This window comes from Scylla paramamosain, chromosome 31 (genome assembly GCF_035594125.1).
Source record: "Scylla paramamosain isolate STU-SP2022 chromosome 31, ASM3559412v1, whole genome shotgun sequence".
NCBI classification, from domain to species: Eukaryota; Metazoa; Arthropoda; class Malacostraca; order Decapoda; family Portunidae; genus Scylla; species Scylla paramamosain.
Window position 1 is genome coordinate 677,501 of NC_087181.1, and position 17,500 is coordinate 695,000.

Here is a 17,500-nt window from a genome sequence, read left to right on the forward strand (position 1 = left end):
TTTGTTAGAATTAGTTGATTTCTTAGTTCGCTTGTTAGGAATAGTTCTCAAACGGACAAGGAAATGTCTCCTGCTGATGTATTCCTTCATGACTTTGTCCAGCCTCGTCACTCCTTGAGAAAATTATAGCATCTTCTAGCCCCATCCTGATTATTGACCATATAGAATCTTGTCTACATCACCGTGCTATCTCCCTTATGCCACTTACACACCTCCATCAGAAGCACAGGAACATAACACGACAAAATATGGGTTGGTGCATGAAGTCATGAGGCCTACAAGTGGCAGTCCCTGTAGAAAACCTAAGTCTGAATATTTTGTTTGTCACCTTGTTATATCCCTTAAGCCACTTGAATACCTCCATCATCACCACTTTTAACCTATATACACCTTTCCTTTAGTTGCCATCTCCCTTAAGCCACTTGAATACCTCCATCATCACCACTTTTTAACCTATATACACCTTTCCTTTAGTTGCCATCTCCCTTAAGCCACTTGAATACCTCCATCATCACCACTTTTTAACCTATATACACCTTTCCTTTAGTTGCCATCTCCCTTAAGCCACTTGAATACCTCCATCATCACCACTTTTTAACCTATATACACCTTTCCTTTAGTTGCCATCTCCCTTATGCCACTTAAATATTTCCATCAGCTTCACTCTTAACCTACACGTACCTTTCCTCTGTTCTCTGCAGCCCTTTTGGTGTTCTACGTGCCGAGCGAGTCCGGGGAGAAGGTGACTCTGGGGATCTCGGCGCTGCTCTCCATGACTGTCTTCCTCATGACCATCAGAGAGTCCCTGCCGCCCACTGAGAAGACACCGCTCATCAGTGAGTACTACGCCTCGCTTCTCACTGCCCTCCCTGTACTGTGCCTTACAATTTACTGTCCTTCTTGTACTGTGCCTTATAATACACAGCTCCTCTTAGTAATGTGCCTCACAATATACTGCCTTCTTAGTAATGCGCCTCACGATGCACTACCCTCTTAGTACTGTGGTTTACAATATACTGCCTTTCTTGTACTGCGCTTTACGATATATTGTTCTCCCATCTTGGTCTCGTGGGACTGAAATTAATAATGGTATAAGTTAACCTGATATGATCTGACTTTTACTGTTACTTCTGCTGTTACTGGTGGTGGTGGTGGTGGTGGTGGTGATGGTGATGGTGATGGTGATGCGTCTACTAATGCTATTACTACTGCTACTGCTGCTACTACTACTACCTACTACTACTACTACTACTACTACTACTACTACTACTACTACTACTACTACTACTACTATTTCTACTACACACCACCATTACCACCACCGCAACTGCAGCAACCAGACTACTAAAACCACCACAATTCCACCATTAACAACAACAACAACAACAACAACACCAGCAACAACACTAATCTAACATAACACAGTCATTCCTATCAAAGAAAGTAGGTATTGACAAGACCAGGCTTATCCATCAGGGTTCAGGGAGGACTCTGTAATCTCACCCCTCGTCTGTCTCTACTTTTCTCACTACGGAATAAGCAAAGAGAAAAGGCGTTGCTACCACCTCGCCCCTTCCCCTTTAGTGGCCTTTCACAACATGCTGGGAATTTAGAGAATCGTACTGTGCTGGTGAGGTTGAAAGTAATAATAATGCTCTTCTGTGATATTAATTGATAGATAGATAGATAGATAGATAGATAGATAGATAGAGATAGACAGAAAGATAGATAGATAGGTAGATAGATAGAAAGATTAGAGATAGATAGATGGAGAGAGAGAGAGAGAGAGAGAGAGAGAGAGAGAGAGAGAGAGAGAGAGAGAGAGAGAGAGAGAGAGAGAAACTATCACTTTCCCAGTACTAACAAACATAACCAGAGAGAGAGAGAGAGAGAGAGAGAGAGAGAGAGAGAGAGAGAGAGAGAGAGAGAGAGAGAGAGGGCCACTGCAGAAAAGTTAATGGGCCATGAAAGTCCAGCTCTGACCACACCACCACAAGTCTTGCTGCCTAAAACTGACCAATTTTGCCCCAAACTTACGTTGTAATTTGCGGTATTCTTCTTTATTACTGAGTGTCCTGTTAGCCTCCTTTATCATGTGTTGTGTGTGTGTGTGTGTGTGTGTGTGTGTGTGTGTGTTTATATAGTTAAGGTAGTCTCTGTTTCTCTCTATGTGTTTTTCTGTGTTTATTTGTGTCTGTGTCTTTTTGTTACTGTGTGTGTGTGTGTGTGTGTGTTTTTTTTTTTCTGCCTGTTTTTCTGTCTGTTTTTCCGTCTTTTTGTTATCCTTATGAATATTTGTGTGAATACGTGCTTGCTTGTCTGCCTGTTTGCTTGTCTGCTTGCTGGTTTGTTTGTCTGACTGCCTGTCTCTCTGTCTGTCTATGTATCTGTCTCTCTGTTTAGTTTTTTCTTTTTTCTCCATGTTTCTAGAATATTGCGTTGTTGTTGTTGTTGTTTGTCTTATCAGTAACGATGCCAACATAAATTCTATTAAGTTAGTCCTTAAGTGTCTTATTTGTTTATTCTTTTTTTTATTCATTCATTCATTCAATTACTCATTCATTCATTCACGTCGGCTGCTATGTTTTGTTTTCATCACTTGCTTCACCTACTCAACCAATCATATTAATCACTTACTCAACCTTATTCACGATCATGCACTGTACATATCTATTTTATCAAGTGAATGCGATACCTTGATCTGTCATTCATTTGCTGTAGTTGTTATTTAATGCCACGTTTCACTACTGTTACTACTCGTGTTGTTGGCAGCAATGGCGAGGACAGAGTACCAAGTTAATCCCTGCAATATTTTTTTCCCCTTCACTGCGCGTTCATCATTTACTGCAACAATTTTTCTATTCTGTTCAAATCCTTCCTCACGTGTTGCTCTTAATCCCGTGACGTGCTGTTCATTTGTTGCTTGTATGCTGACTTGCCCTGTGTGTTCATTAGCACGGATCATTGTGTGTGTGTGTGTGTGTGTGTGTGTGTGTGTGTGTGTGTGTGTGTGTGTGTGTGTGTGCTGCCTGACCCGTGCTATGTTGTGTTGTGTTATGTGGGGCAGAGTGTTGTGTTGTAATGGACGTGTGTTATAAACGGGCGTCTGTTGGGTTGTGGTGTGTTGTCAGAGGGCGTATGTTGTTTTGTGTTGCGCTGTGTGAGGGAAGTGTACTGTCCTGTGTTGTATTGTGTCGTAAGAAGGCGGTATGTTGTTTTGTGTTGTGTTGTAAGGGGCATGTATTGTGATATGTGGAGGAATTGTGTTGTGTTCCTATTGTGTTGTGCAGCGTTGTGTGGTGTATTGTATTCTGTTATGCTGCAAGGGATCAGTTTATTGTAAAGGGGCAGTACGTTGTGTTGTGTTGTGTTGCTTCCTGTCATTGTGTTCCATGCCTTGTGCTTTCCCGCTGACTCGCCTGACACCTCACATGTTGCGGGAGGGCGGCTGCGTTCTGTTGTATAACTTTATCTGTATTGATATATCTATGTGCTAAGTCTATCTATTTGTTTATCTATCTGTTAGCCTATCCATCTAGTTATCTATTTATTTATTTACTTGTGTTTATCTTGGCTGGCTCTGTTTATTTTTTTTATATGTATTTGTTTCACTGTCTACTTACCCATTCTCTCTCTCTCTCTCTCTCTCTCTCTCTCTCTCTCTCTCTCTCTGGTCGTTTATTTATCTGTTTATTTCATTTATTTTTTTTGTTTTAATAGTTTGGTTGGCACAGCGAATGTCAAACTTGTCCCGTTTCTGCAGCAAACACCCAGACTGGCCCTCCTTTACTGCCAACATTCTGTACACTCGTGCTTCGCCACACATTGTCTAATAGTAACAGCATATTGACTTTGCATTATTGCCCAGAACTCGCGTGTCTCGCCAATAAATACAGGTTTTGGTAGGAATGTGAACGAAGTCAGTTTGCCGTAAATTTTAAAAGTGGGGCATTTTTTTCTCATTTATTATTTTTTTTTTCCTTCCAGGTTTTTTTTTTGTGTCCTTTCTTTTTTTCCCTTTGTTTCTTTTTTTTTGTTAGGTGTTTTTCTCAAGTCTTTTTTTTTTTTTTTATCTTATTTGGTATTTTTTAATGTCTATTTTTTCCAGGGGGCCTTTTACATAAATTTTGTATCTCTAAAATAAAAACAAGAAAAAAAGAACCACCCTCTTCCACCCCCCCCCTCCCACCACACACACACAAACACGTTGGTCAGTCAGTCAGTCGTTGGTCAGAGGCAGTGTTACCATGTCCACGGGGACCAGCTGGCAAACTTCCTGGGTCAGAGTGCGTGAAAAAAAAATAAGAAAAGTAAATAAATAAATAAAATAAAATAAAAATAAAGATTACAGTAATTATTTGCAGTCCAACAGATACCCTCATTATAGAATATGATTTTCCTAGGTAATCTTCGTTCTTTTCCTTGTCATCCTCCTCGTCTTCCTCCTCCTCCATGATCTCCTCCTCTTCTTAACTCACTCATTTGTCCATCAGTACAGGTTATAGAATATTAATAAATTAGTATTAATCTATCAATAATATAGTTGATTAAACATTCAGCAGATTAATAATGTATCTGTTAATCAGGAGAATAACAAATGTGCACCGACAATGTTGCCTCTCCTCTGTCCTGGTGGAAAAAAACTGTCCTGGAGTCCTTCCTTCTGTGATTCTCTCTCTCTCTCTCTCTCTCTCTCTCTCTCTCTCTCTCTCTCTCTCTCTCTCTCTCTCTCTCTCTCTCTCTCTCTCTCTCTCTCTCTCTCTCTCTCTCTCTCTCTCTCTCTCTCTCTCTCTCTCTCATATGTAGTCAGGGATCGTATTTAGAAAGGCTTTGCTCTCTCTCCACGACTATTCCCAAGGGCTGTAGAGATGATTAGCCAGGTTCTTACGAGTGTTTCTCGTTTAAATAATACAGAAATGTTGCTAATCTGTCACTAGACCCATAAAAACATCCTCATAAACCTGCAAAACTTCATCTGGTGCCTTGCAAATGTGTTTCAGTGTACGGTCCTCGTAAGGTCTGCCCATGCCAACTTCTCTGCGACGTCATGATGGAGTTGTAATAATTCACTCCCATTAGAGATTCATGAGACGCAATGTGGTTGATTAATTTGACTCGCTAACTCGAAAACCAGCAAATAAAAGTCACTTGCTTAATCCTTTCACTGCTATTTGGGCACATCATAATTAAAACACTGAGAGATATTTGGTTTATGTCAGGCAGCCTCTTCTGAATATTATGATGGATAGAAATGGAAAGTTGTATTAATTCCTTTTCTTTATAAGTGTCTGTAAGGGTTTACTACAGTGCTTTCAGTGCCGTCAATTGTCGCATATTGCAGTGAAAAGTTAAATCTTGCTTCGTTTCTCAAGTATTGTGTTGCAGTTTTTCCCTCCACTTGTGTGTTGAAGGAAAGGAGGGAGGTGGGGGTGGGGAGGAGTCTTCTTGATTTTCTATCCTGCCCTCATGCTATATCGTCTCAGCTGATCCACAAAGCACATACTCCTGTCACCTTCCCCTTTAACCAATATAGTTAATTCATTGACTCAAAATACTAATGCCACTTTCTGTTTTTATATACTTAAGAAATGTTACACCACTTCTCAAACTTTTAATTCCTTTATGGTTAAGACATGTTAAGTCACTTCATCAATCAGCGTTGCCAGAAGCTGTTTTTTTTTTACGATTTCTTTACTTTCTCTTCCATCCATCTCTTCGCTTTCCTTTTCTTCTCTTCCTAATTTTTTTTCCACCTGTACGAACATCAATACAAGCTGTTTTCTCGTTTCAATATGTTTTCCTTCCCTATCATTCTTCTCTTCCCTCCTTTTTCCTTCTTTTACTCTTTTTTTTCCAGGGATACGAACATCATTACAAGCTGTTCCTCTTTTCAGTGTTTTTTCCCCCTCCTTTCCATTCTTCTCTTCCCTTCCCTTTCCTTCTCTTCCTTATCTTCTCTTCCCTTTCCTTCAATACAAAAGCCAGTAATAGCATTAAAGCACCAACGTTTCTGAAAAATTAGGGAGACAAATAACACAAACTACTTAAATAAATGTATCGCCCTTGTTCTTGTCCTCGTCCTCTTTCTTCTCCTCCTCCTCCTCCTCCTCCTCGTCCTTCTCCAGCACATTCATTAAAAAAAACACACCACCACCACCGCCACCGTCACCACCACCACTACCACCACCACCACCACCACTACCACCACCACAGACGCAGTTCACAACAGACAAATTAATAATAACCTCAACTCAACAAACCTGACATTTAATTCAGCGCACCTTAATTTACCGCACACAAACAAGCAAGTCTCTCTCTCTCCTCCCTGCCTCCCTGCCTCCTCCTCCTCCTCCTCCTCCTCCTCCTCCTCCTCCTCCTCCTCCTCCTCCTCCTCCTCCTCCTCCTCCTCACCTGTAGGAGATGAGCTGTTCCTCCGGGATTAATGAATACAGTAATTTATTCATGTCTCTCATTTCAAAAACGGACAAATTTGGTACGTACTGTAACTTTTGTAATTTCATAATATTTTCTCTTTTCATGTTTTTTTTTTATCTTGTTTTCTTTTATGTTCTCTTTTTCCTTTTTTATTTATTTTTTTTCTTTCCTTTTTTCATTTTCTTATATTGGCTCTACTTTTTTTTATTTCTTCGGTCGTTTTCTTTCCTTCCTTTTCTTTATTTTCCTTTCCTTTCCTTTCCTTTCTTACCGCTCAGCTGTGTATGTAACTCTAGTTTCGTTTCAGCTCGTTTCCCTTCCTTTGTATCCTTCTCTTCACTATCGTTTCCTTCCTCCCCTTTTCCCTTTTTTTCCCCTTTCTATTACATAAAATATCTTTCTGTTTCTACTTCCCTTTCCTTATCTTCAGTTCCTTTACTTTATGTTCCATTTTCCTTTTTTCCTTTTCATTCCCTTCTTCATATTATCTTTCCTCTTTCTCCTTCTCTTCCACAGTTTTGTCTCACTTCCCATTCCCTTGCTGCTATCGTTCACTTTTCTCTCCCCTTCCTCTTCCTTACCTTCTTCATACTTTCTTTAATTTAGTTTATATTTCTACTCCACCTCGCAAGTTTCCTTTTTCCTTTATCTTTCACAGTGCTTTTCCATCTCCCCTTCCCTTCCCATCCTCTCCCTTCCCTTCTCTTCCCGTCGCAGAGGTAAACACGTGTAGGGTTAGTTTAAATTGCTGACTTTTTGTTTTAAGCAATGGGCCGCCCGGGTGCCACTTAGTCTCAGATTATTTATGTATCTATTTATCTTGTCCGACGCGTGGCCTCCCTCTTGGCCAGTCGTCGCGGTACTGAAGGGTCCTGTGCGCCAAGGCAGATATATTTTTAAGTTTGAATTTGTCCTTCTCTCTTTCTGTGTCTGGCTGTGTGTTTGATTCCGTTGGTCTGTCTGTTTATCTGTCTGTCTATAAATTTATATATCTATCTATATATCTTGCTATCTATTTTGTCTTTCTGTTTGTTTATCTGTTCGTCTGTCTGTTTTTTGTCTCTTTCTGTGTCTGTCTGTCTGTCTGTCTGTCTGTCTGTCTATTTTGTCTGTCGTTTCTTGTCTAGTCTCGTCTCGTCTCTCTCTCTCTCTCTCTCTCTCTCTCTCTCTCTCTCTCTCTCTCTCTCTCTCTCTCTCTCTCTCTCTCTCTCTCTCTCTCTCTCGTACTCTAAAATGCCTCGGGATCTTATTACAACTAATTTTTTTAAAGGGAATAGATATAATTAGTTTGGATCTCTGGGCTCTTTTCCTCCGGTGATGCAGAATCCTTAATGAGAGATCAATGGAATCATGAAAACACCCTTGAAAATCTCAATAATTTCCACTAGAGTTAATTAAAAGTTGCTGAGATAACACTCCGATGCGGAATCCTAACTAATCTATCAACCATAAACACTCCCCGGGGAAACCTCAATAATTTCCACTACATTTCTGATAACAGGTCAAGATAACACGCCCAAGCATCTGAGAATACCACACGTTGCCTTTTCGTCCCACTTAGCGGTAGGAAGATTGATATTTATATAATAACATTCTCAGAGGCACTGAAATAATGGCTGCTTTTCAACTGATCATGGCGGAATCCTTGGTAAGCTATGTAACTCTTTAATTGTGAAAACACCTTTTGAAAACTTTTAGTAGACCCTCTTAAAAGTTGTCGGGATAACACGCCCTCACTAAACCAGCGCTGGAACCATAAAATCACCCTTGGAAATCCCGGTCAGTCTTATAACAAGTAGAGACAAGACGCCTAAATATCTAACAATTGTTCCATAAACATACCATACGTTTTTATTATTTTTTTCCCAGTTTAACTGTAGAATAATTTACCCCTATTAGAATCGCTTTTGATTAAAGGCAAAGGAGATAACTGGTCAAGCTGTCATTGTTCTCCTCACATTGATGATACAGAATTCCTGGTATGACCACAACAAGAATGTAAACATCTTTGAACATCCCTCTATCTTTCACTAGAGCCTGTTAATAGTTGCTGAGATGACACACCACCAATAAAACCATAAAACCATCCTTAAGAACCCCAGTCCGTATCACTAACTCTCCTACAAGCCACACCAAAGACACCAAGACACACCAGAGATGACACACTATCAATATAGCCATAAAACCATCCTTAAGAACCCCAGTCTGTATCACTAACTCTCCTACAAGCCACACCAAAGACACCAAGACGCACCAGAGATGACACACCACCAATAAAACCATAAAACCATCCTTAAGAACCCCAGTCCGTATCACTAACTCTCCTACAAGCCACACCAAAGACACCAAGACGCACCAGAGATGACACACCACCAATAAAACCATAAAACCATCCTTAAGAACCCCAGTCTGTATCACTAACGCTCTTACAAGTCAAGATAACACACCAACACGTCTAAATTTCCCGTCCATGACCATCCGTTTTCATCTCACTTGGCATTAGGAAGCTTTCCCTGCACTGCTCCGACACCAGCTCACTTCCTCACTCCCTCATTCCCTCGCCCGGGCACACGAGGGTCGCTGGGTCGTTTCACCAGTTACTCTGCACAGCGAAGCACAAGAAATTACGTTGAATCAGATGGTACAGAATTAATTTGCTCTCCAGCGCTACAATGCCTCTCTCTCTTTTACGCTCCTCTCCTGTACCTCCACGTCCCTTCCTCCTCCTCCTCCTTCTCCTCCTTCCTCAGGCCACTCTTCCGGCAGCAGTCTATGCCCTTCGTCAGTTTTACCTTCCATTAGTTCCCTTTACTTCACATTTCCTCCTTATTCCTCCCCTTCTCTTTCCTTTCCTTCCATTTTATTCCCTTCCCTTCAATTCCATTCCATCTATCTTCCCTTTTCTATATCTATCTTCCCTTCCCTATGTCTTCCCTTCCCTTCTCTTCCCTTCCCTTCCCTTCCCTTCCCTTCCCTTCCCTTCCCTTCCCTTCCCTTCCCTTCTCTTCCCTTACTAAGCTAATCATAAATGTAGATTTCACAAGCAAAATATCAACCAACCAATTTCTATCTCTCTCTCTCTCTCTCTCTCTCTCTCTCTCTCTCTCTCTCTCTCTCTCTCTCTCTCTCTCTCTCTCTCTCTCTCATCCGTCATCCGTCATCTCTCTCTTCTCCCTCTCTGTGTCTCTCTCCCTCTCTCCCTCTGTCCTGTATCCCGTGATGTGCATTGTGTTCCAGCATATCAATGAATCAGTGAGTGCAATCATGAATGCATGCACACCGTAACAACAAGTAGGACTGATCCACCCCTTGCCTGGCTGCCGCTCCCTTCCCCGTGTACTGGAGGCAATTTGCAGTTCATGGTTCTCTTCAGGTTTATCTTTATGTGTTGATGCAGCCAGTCTTATCCCTCTGAATGCTATGGCTTGTCGGCAGGTTATTAAAATTGTTTGCTAGAAGTTGGGTAAGTTTTGTATACCAATAATAGCAACTAAGTCCATCGAAAGTAGAGAGTTTTGTTTGTTTGAGAGTTAATTTGGTGTAAGTAAAGAGTAATATGTTGAAATATACATCACTAATAGCAAGTAATTGGCGTCAGGTAAACGTAAGTTGTTAAAATACACCGGCAACTAAAATTGGCGCAAGTAAAGGGTAAGATTTCTAAATACACCACTGATAGGAAGTAAAATTGTTCGGAGTAAGTTAAGAGAAAGATTCCTAAATACACCAGACAGAATAAGATTTTTAAATACACCACAGTAAGGATGGAAAATTAGCGCAAAGTAAGGGTGAGATGTACTAATATGCCACTAATAACAAGTGAAATGGTCTCGGGAAAGTTAACAGTAAGATTTCTAAATAGTGTACAACTCTTACAGCAAGAAGCGGTGATGTACTTGTATCGCCTGTGGTCTTACGTTTGCTTGATAACAGTGTCCAGGATTTGCTCAGATAGAAATAAGAAGCGTCATGTTATTAGCAGTTAATACACATTTAGAGATTGCAGTGCACCGATCATTCTTAAAAGTGCATTATTTTTTTCCTTGTTTTATATTTATTTTGGTATTTACGTAATGGTGATTGGCAAACTAACCTAATTAAAACTGCTGCTGAGTTACAAGCGCTCTGATAAAGAGGTAGATAGGTAGATAAAATAGATTGATTTAATGTACCAGCCATAACTGGGTCTTAAGGCGCCCTGGTAAATAGAAACATTGATAAGAGATACATATAGATTTATAAATTAATATATATATATATATATATATATATATATATATATATATATATATATATATATATATATATATATATATATATATATATATATATATATATATATATATATATATATATATATATAGATAGATAGATAGATAGATAGATAGATAGATAGATAGATAGATAGATAGATAGATAATTAAATGAACAAGAAGTCGAGCCGATATTGAATGAAAGTAGTAAATAAATAATACGTAGAGAAAAGAATAAATAGATGACTACACAAATATTGAAAAAAAAAAAAATCTCGTTTTTCATTTTCTCTTAAATTTTCTTCATCGTCTACGTCACACACGCTCCACTCATCATAATTAAGCCAGCAGTCATGAATCAATCACACACACACACACACACACACACACACACACACACACACACACACACACACACACACACTCTCTCTCTCTCTCTCTCTCTCTCTCTCTCTCTCTCTCTCTCTCTCTCTCTCTCTCTCTCTCTTACTTACTTTTAAACGGTTTTCGTGACTGGGACCTTCAGTTTATTTATTTATTTATTTATTTATTTATTTATTTATTTATTTTCGTCGTTAGCCACAACCCTGTTAAAAAGAAAACAAAAAAAGAGAGAAAAACGACTAACTCTTCCTCTAGTAGCGGGACAGACAAGGTTAGCCTGAATACACAATGGAGGCGGCGATCGTTGTGGCTCGCTGGGCAGAGACTGTACCTTGAGTGTGCTGTTCAAGGTTCGATCCGAGGCTGCTTCCCTTTCATCGCTTCATCTTCACATAGACACACGCGATATCTAAGGAATCTCTTATAATTAACTCTTTGTGGGGAGGGACTTCACTATATTAAACCTTTTTTTCTTTTCTTTTTTTCTTTTTTTTCGGGGGAACTTTAATATTAAGTAGCAGTTTTTCTTTCTTTCTTTCTCGTTATCTGTGTTTGGAGGGAATTTTTTGAATACTGAATGGTATTTTTATTTTATTATTGTATATCCTTGACATCGAAATAAGTTCAGGAAGGAAAATAAACATATAGCAACGACTGAGAGATAGATAGATAGACGCTCGTACATGGATGAACAGCTGCTCCCACATGGACAGATAAATATTTCTTTTAAGTGGATAGATAAATGTTCTTACACGGATAGACATATACTCCTGTGCTCCTTCTACGTAAATACTACGTGGATAGACAAATGTTCCCTCTCCGCGTGTTGCTCCTCTTCCATGACTTAATCTCTTATGTAAAAGTTTCATTGTTTAAAAGCACAATATGAGGGCGACACATTCCCATCCCCTCTGCGTGAGCTGTGTCAAGCACGTCCCGGAGAATAGAATCTGTGCGGCATGAATAAATAGATGAGTGAGGTGTGTCATAGTTACCAGGAGTGTTGGAGTAATGCAACCTCTTCTATTGGAAACGAACGAACGAGCAAAATGTAATTAGAATGGATGTATTTTTTGGGGGGATAAAGAGTGGCTGGATATTTGAAAGGAAATTAAAAAGTTGAGGGAAGAGAGGTGTTCGATAAGAATAAGTACAGTTTCCCTCAAAAATATAGATCCTTGGCATAGACTAGAAGAGGTGACGGAGGCGAAGTGTGAATAAAATTGAGTATGATGTCAAAATGAGCATGTACATCGAGTATATGGTTAAAAATACTACGAAGGTTCATTGAGAAAATATTATGATAACATATATCACTGTTGGGACAAATGAAGAATGGATATTTAAGGGGAAACATGAAAACGAAAACTGAGGAAAGAGAGAAATTTGAATGGCATAAAAAGTACAAATATAGAATAGTGTAGAATGAGAAATGACAGAGAGGAAGTATGAATAAAAAGAAGAATGAGATGTCAAAGTAATCGGGTACACTAGAGAGACGTACGCTAATATTATGGAAATGAACTGAATGGGAAAGTATTTAGAAGCATTTATTACTGTGGGACAAAGAAGCTGAAGAGTTGACAGGACACGTAGAAATGTTGAGCAAGGGGAGATGTTAGAGATAAGAACTACAGCTTCCCCTTAAAAAAAAAATAAATAAATAAATAAAAAAAATAAAAACATCCCTGGAATAGATTAGAGGAAGGGATAATAAAGGTAAGCAATGTATACCAACTGGATTAGAAGAAAAGTTGAGGAAGGGGAGATGTTTGAATGGTACAAAAAGTGCAGCTTCCCAGTAGAAACAGAAATCTTGAACAGACTACTGGAGGAGTGACATAGACGAGAAATATACACTTGTAAAAAATAAAAGATGAAAAAAGAGACAAATGTACAGACGGAAGAAGAAAAGATGAGAGAGAGAGAGAGAGAGAGAGAGAGAGAGAGAGAGAGAGAGAGAGAGAGAGAGAGAGAGAGAGAGAGAGAGAGAGAGAGAGAGAGAGAGAAGAGATATGTACAGACGGAAGAAGAAAAACATGAGAGAAGGAGATGTTTGAATTATATAAAAAGTTCAGCTTCCCGGTAAAAATAGATATCCAGAAGAGACTAGGAGGGGTGACAGGAGCAAGGAATATACACCGGCAAAAAAGAGAGAGAGAGAAAAAAACTCTATATATGGAAAAAGAAAAAGATGAGAGAAGGAGATGTTTGAAAGATATAAAAAGTGGAGCTTCCCAGTGGAAATAGATATCCGGAATCGACTAGGAGGGGTGATACAGGCGAGGAGAATATTATACCAGTAAAAGAGAGAGAGAGAGAGAGAGAGAGAGAGAGAGAGAGAGAGAGAGAGAGAGAGAGAGAGAGAGAGAGAGAGAGAGAGAGAGAGAAACACAGAACATACGAAGCTAAGAATAAATAAAGTGTAGTTCGCGTCCTCTCTAATGACAGAGCTAGAATACACTTAAATAGGCAAATTAAATAACAATTGTACATACGATATCAGAAACTTATAACAGACCTTCCTCTTTTCTCCTTTTCTTCGTCTCCTTTCTTTCTTTATCTCTCTCTTCCTTTTATCTTTTACTATAAAAAAAAAAAACTGAAGTACCTAAATAGACCAATTCAACAGCTTTTTTTTTTTTATATATAGGAGGGACACCGGCCAAAGGCAACAAAAAAAAAAAAAAAAAGGCCCACTGAGATGCCGGTCCCCCAAAAGGGTCCGAAGCGGTAGTCAAAAATTGAAGGATAAGTGCTTTGAAACCTCCCTATTGAAGGAGTTCAAGTCATAGGAAGGTGGAAGTACAGAAGCAGGCAGGCAGTTCCAGAGTTTACCAGAGAAAGGGATGAATGACTGAGAATACTGGTTAACTCTTGCATTAGAGAGGTGGACAGAGTAGGGGTAAGAGAAAGAAGAAAGTCTTGTGCATCGAGGCCGCGGAAGGAGGGGAGGCATGCAGTTAGCAAGATCAGAAGAGCAGTTAGCATGTAAATAGCGGTAGAAGACAGCAAGAGATGCAATATTGTGGCGATGAGAAAGAACCTTAAGACAGTCAGTTAGAGGAGAGGAGTTGATGAGACGAAAAGCTTTTGATTCCACCCTGTCTAGAAGAGCGGTATGAGTGGAACCCCCCCTCAGACATGTAGATATTATTTCAGAAATCCAAGCAATTTCTCCTATTTTCTTTCCTCCTTCAGCCCTCTCCTTCAGTCTCTCCCCTTCACGCATCCTTCCTTCACCCTTTACTAAAAAAAGTTAAATAAATAGACAAATTAAATTAACACGCCTAGATATTATTTCACGAATCTATTCTAAATCCTCCTCTTTTCTCTTCTCCTACCTCCTCTTTCTCTCTTTCCCTCCCTCTACTCATCCTTCCTTCACCCCTTACTAAATAAATCTAAATAGACAAATTAAATGCCACCTTTAAATATGATTAGAAAAAAATAAAACAATTCTTTCTCTTTCCTCCCCTCCTTCCTACCCCGTCGTTCCTCCTCTCTCTTCCCTTAACCCCCTCTCCCCTTTAGTCATCCCTCCTTCACCCCTTACCAAAAAATAGAATTCAATACCTATATACGCAAATTAAGTAACACAGGTAAATATCAATAAAAACGTAAAACTACACTACCTCTTTCCTACCCTCCTTCCTCCCCTCCCTCTCTCCCCCCTCCACCCCTCCTTCGTTCCTCCTTCAGGCAGTCAAACACGTTCTGTAAATTGCAATACGGTGAATAAATGAATAAATAAATGCACAAGTAACGTAAGGCACAAAACACACACTGACTCTGAGACAAACACAACCCTAATCTCTCCTGTGTTGTTTTTATCCCCTAGAGATTTCCTTCCCCGCCGTTTTTTCCCCTCTGCGTCAGGCGGGAAGTGGCGAGGGTGCATAAGGGAAATAAATGATAAAAGGGAAATACAGTAAAGAGAAATGTACAGTTGAAAAAAAATATATATGCAATGTAGGGTGAGCTAGACAAATGGTGAAGGAAAATAAGAAATAAATGACTTCAGGTTACAAAGGGGAAGTGGATTGTAAGGGAAATTGATTAAAAATGGCGCGCAGTAAAGGAAAATAAAAGGGTAGATACAATGAATTAGATATATGAAGGAAGTAAAAAAATAAGTAACTTTGCAGTCGTTCTTGTTTTTTTCTCTAGGATCTTATTTTCCTTCGTTTCTCTGTCTCTCTTTCTCTCACCCTTTTCTCTTTTTCTCTTCCTTCTTTCCTTTGTTCATTCTTTCTTTTTTTCATTTTTTCATTTTTCTTTCGTTCTTTCTTTTCTTCCTCTCTTCCTTCCTTCCTTTCATCTCATGCTCTCTTCCTCCAAACCTTCTTTCCCTTTCCTTTCCTGTCTTCCCTTCCCTTTCCCTCTACCTTCTCTCTCCCTACTCGACGCTGTCACACGCTCCCTTCCTCCACCCTCTTCAGCTTCCCCATCAGGAAATGTAATGGCCAGCTGATTGTGGTCTGAACGAACACACAAAACAGATACTTAGGAACAGTACAGTCAAGTAACCTGCCAAACCAAGGCCAGTATTCTAAAACGCTTTGCCCTCTCAACACTTATTTTCGAAAGCAGCAGGGATGGTTTGCCGGGTTCTCAAGAGTGTTTCTCCTGTTGATAATGTAGAAGTCTTGTTAATCTGTCAATAGAACAGGAAAAGCATGATTGAAAACATCACCGCGACTGCTTTCAAAGGCCACAGAGATGATATGCCGGGATCTCGAGTGTTTCTCCTGTTAATAATGTAGAAATCTTGTTAATCTGCCCCTAGAACCATAAAAACATCATTAAAATTCTGTGCAACTTGATCACGACTATTTTCAGAGGCCCCAGAGACTATTTACCCGGTTCTCAAAAGTGTTTCTCCTGTTAATAATGTAGAAATCTTGTTAATCTGTACTAGAACCTTAAAAACATCCTTGAAAACCCCAAGTAACTTCAACTACAGCCTCTTGAAAACGGTGTGGATGAGGCGCAGAAGTGTTTCAGACTATGGGTGTTATGACCACTGCCTCTTGTGTTTTCCTTCAGTCTTAAGTCCCCTGAGCTTCTTGGCATCTGTTGGGTGTCGAGTCTTGTAAGGAGATTGACAGCAGATCAGAAGGCTTACGAGTGAGGGAAAGTGGTAAATGCCGGGGAAGTTTGAGTAAAGCTTGTTAGTTGAATGTTGGCCATGACTGAATGCCGATGGACAGAGATTGTGTGATAGGTAGGTAGGTAGGTAAGTACTAGGTAGAAAAATAAATAGATGGGTAGTTAGGTAGATGAATATATAGATAGATAGATAGACGGATGGATGGACGGATAGATAGATGGATGGATAGATAGATAGATAAATAGATAGACAGAAAGACAGGTAGATAAATGAGTAGATAGACTTAGAGATAGATGCGTAGATATATAGTTCAGTATGTAGATAGATAAATTCATAGATTGTTACATAGAAAAAACAGATGAGTGCATTGATAGTTTAAAGAACAAAAAAAATAGATGAATAAATAAAAAAAAAGTATACAGATAGATGCATGAATAGATAGATAGATAGATAAACAAATAATTTAACATATCAGCTCAAACGGACTCATTTCTCTATGGCATAAAAAAAGTACAGACAGCAACTTTTTTTTTTTTTTCACAGCTGTATAAAATGTTCAAATGCTAAAAATAGACTAACACATTCAATTTTTAACATGTACAGGACGCTTAAATACGAATACATCAACACATTATTTTGAACGATCCGGTTCTTTTTTTTTTTTTTTTCTCTCTCTCTCTCTCCTACCTGGTTTGCCTTTTATGATAGACAGACACGCAGACAGACAGACAAATAAATAAAATAGACAGACATTCCTTTCTCCACATTTTTCATCGTTGTGTGTTTCAAAATTACGTATCACTATTTTTTTTTTCTTTTTATATTCCTTTGTAAGATGTATTCCTTTGTATTTTTGTATCATTATTTTCCCCCTTTTTCTTATTCCTTTGCTATTCGTCACTACACATTGTTTTTTTTTTTTCATTTTATCCCTTTTGTATTTTTTTTGTATAACATATTCCTTTGTATTTTTTTCCTCCTTTTTTTTATTCCTTTGTATTTCGACACTGTTAGTTTTTTTTTTTCTCGCTCAGTTTGTATTTCATTGTACTTTGCATTCCTTTATGCTCCGTCACCAACCAGCGAAGGTAAAAGTGAACATTATCGATGCAACAGTAAATATAATGAAATCCACACGAATACTATAACAATAAACAGAATAGTAATGCTCCTCCTGCCAATACAAAGTGGCGTGAACAATATGAAGATAGATGAATGATATAACCTGTCCAATAAATACACGTCCTTCATACCTATTCCGTCTCACTTTCCCATTGCCTTTCCTTCCCCCTCTCCATCTCCCAACCCTTGACGT

At 39.2% G+C, this 17,500-nt stretch overlaps 1 protein-coding gene across 1 annotated transcript in view; it reads left to right on the forward strand.

Moving 5' to 3' along the window:
• LOC135116363 (neuronal acetylcholine receptor subunit alpha-10-like) overlaps positions 1–17,500 on the forward strand; it is a 132,347-nt gene that overhangs the window by 92,037 nt on the left and 22,810 nt on the right. The window contains 1 exon segment of the mRNA XM_064033743.1: positions 702–836. Within this exon segment, the coding sequence (XP_063889813.1) occupies positions 702–836 (135 nt within the window).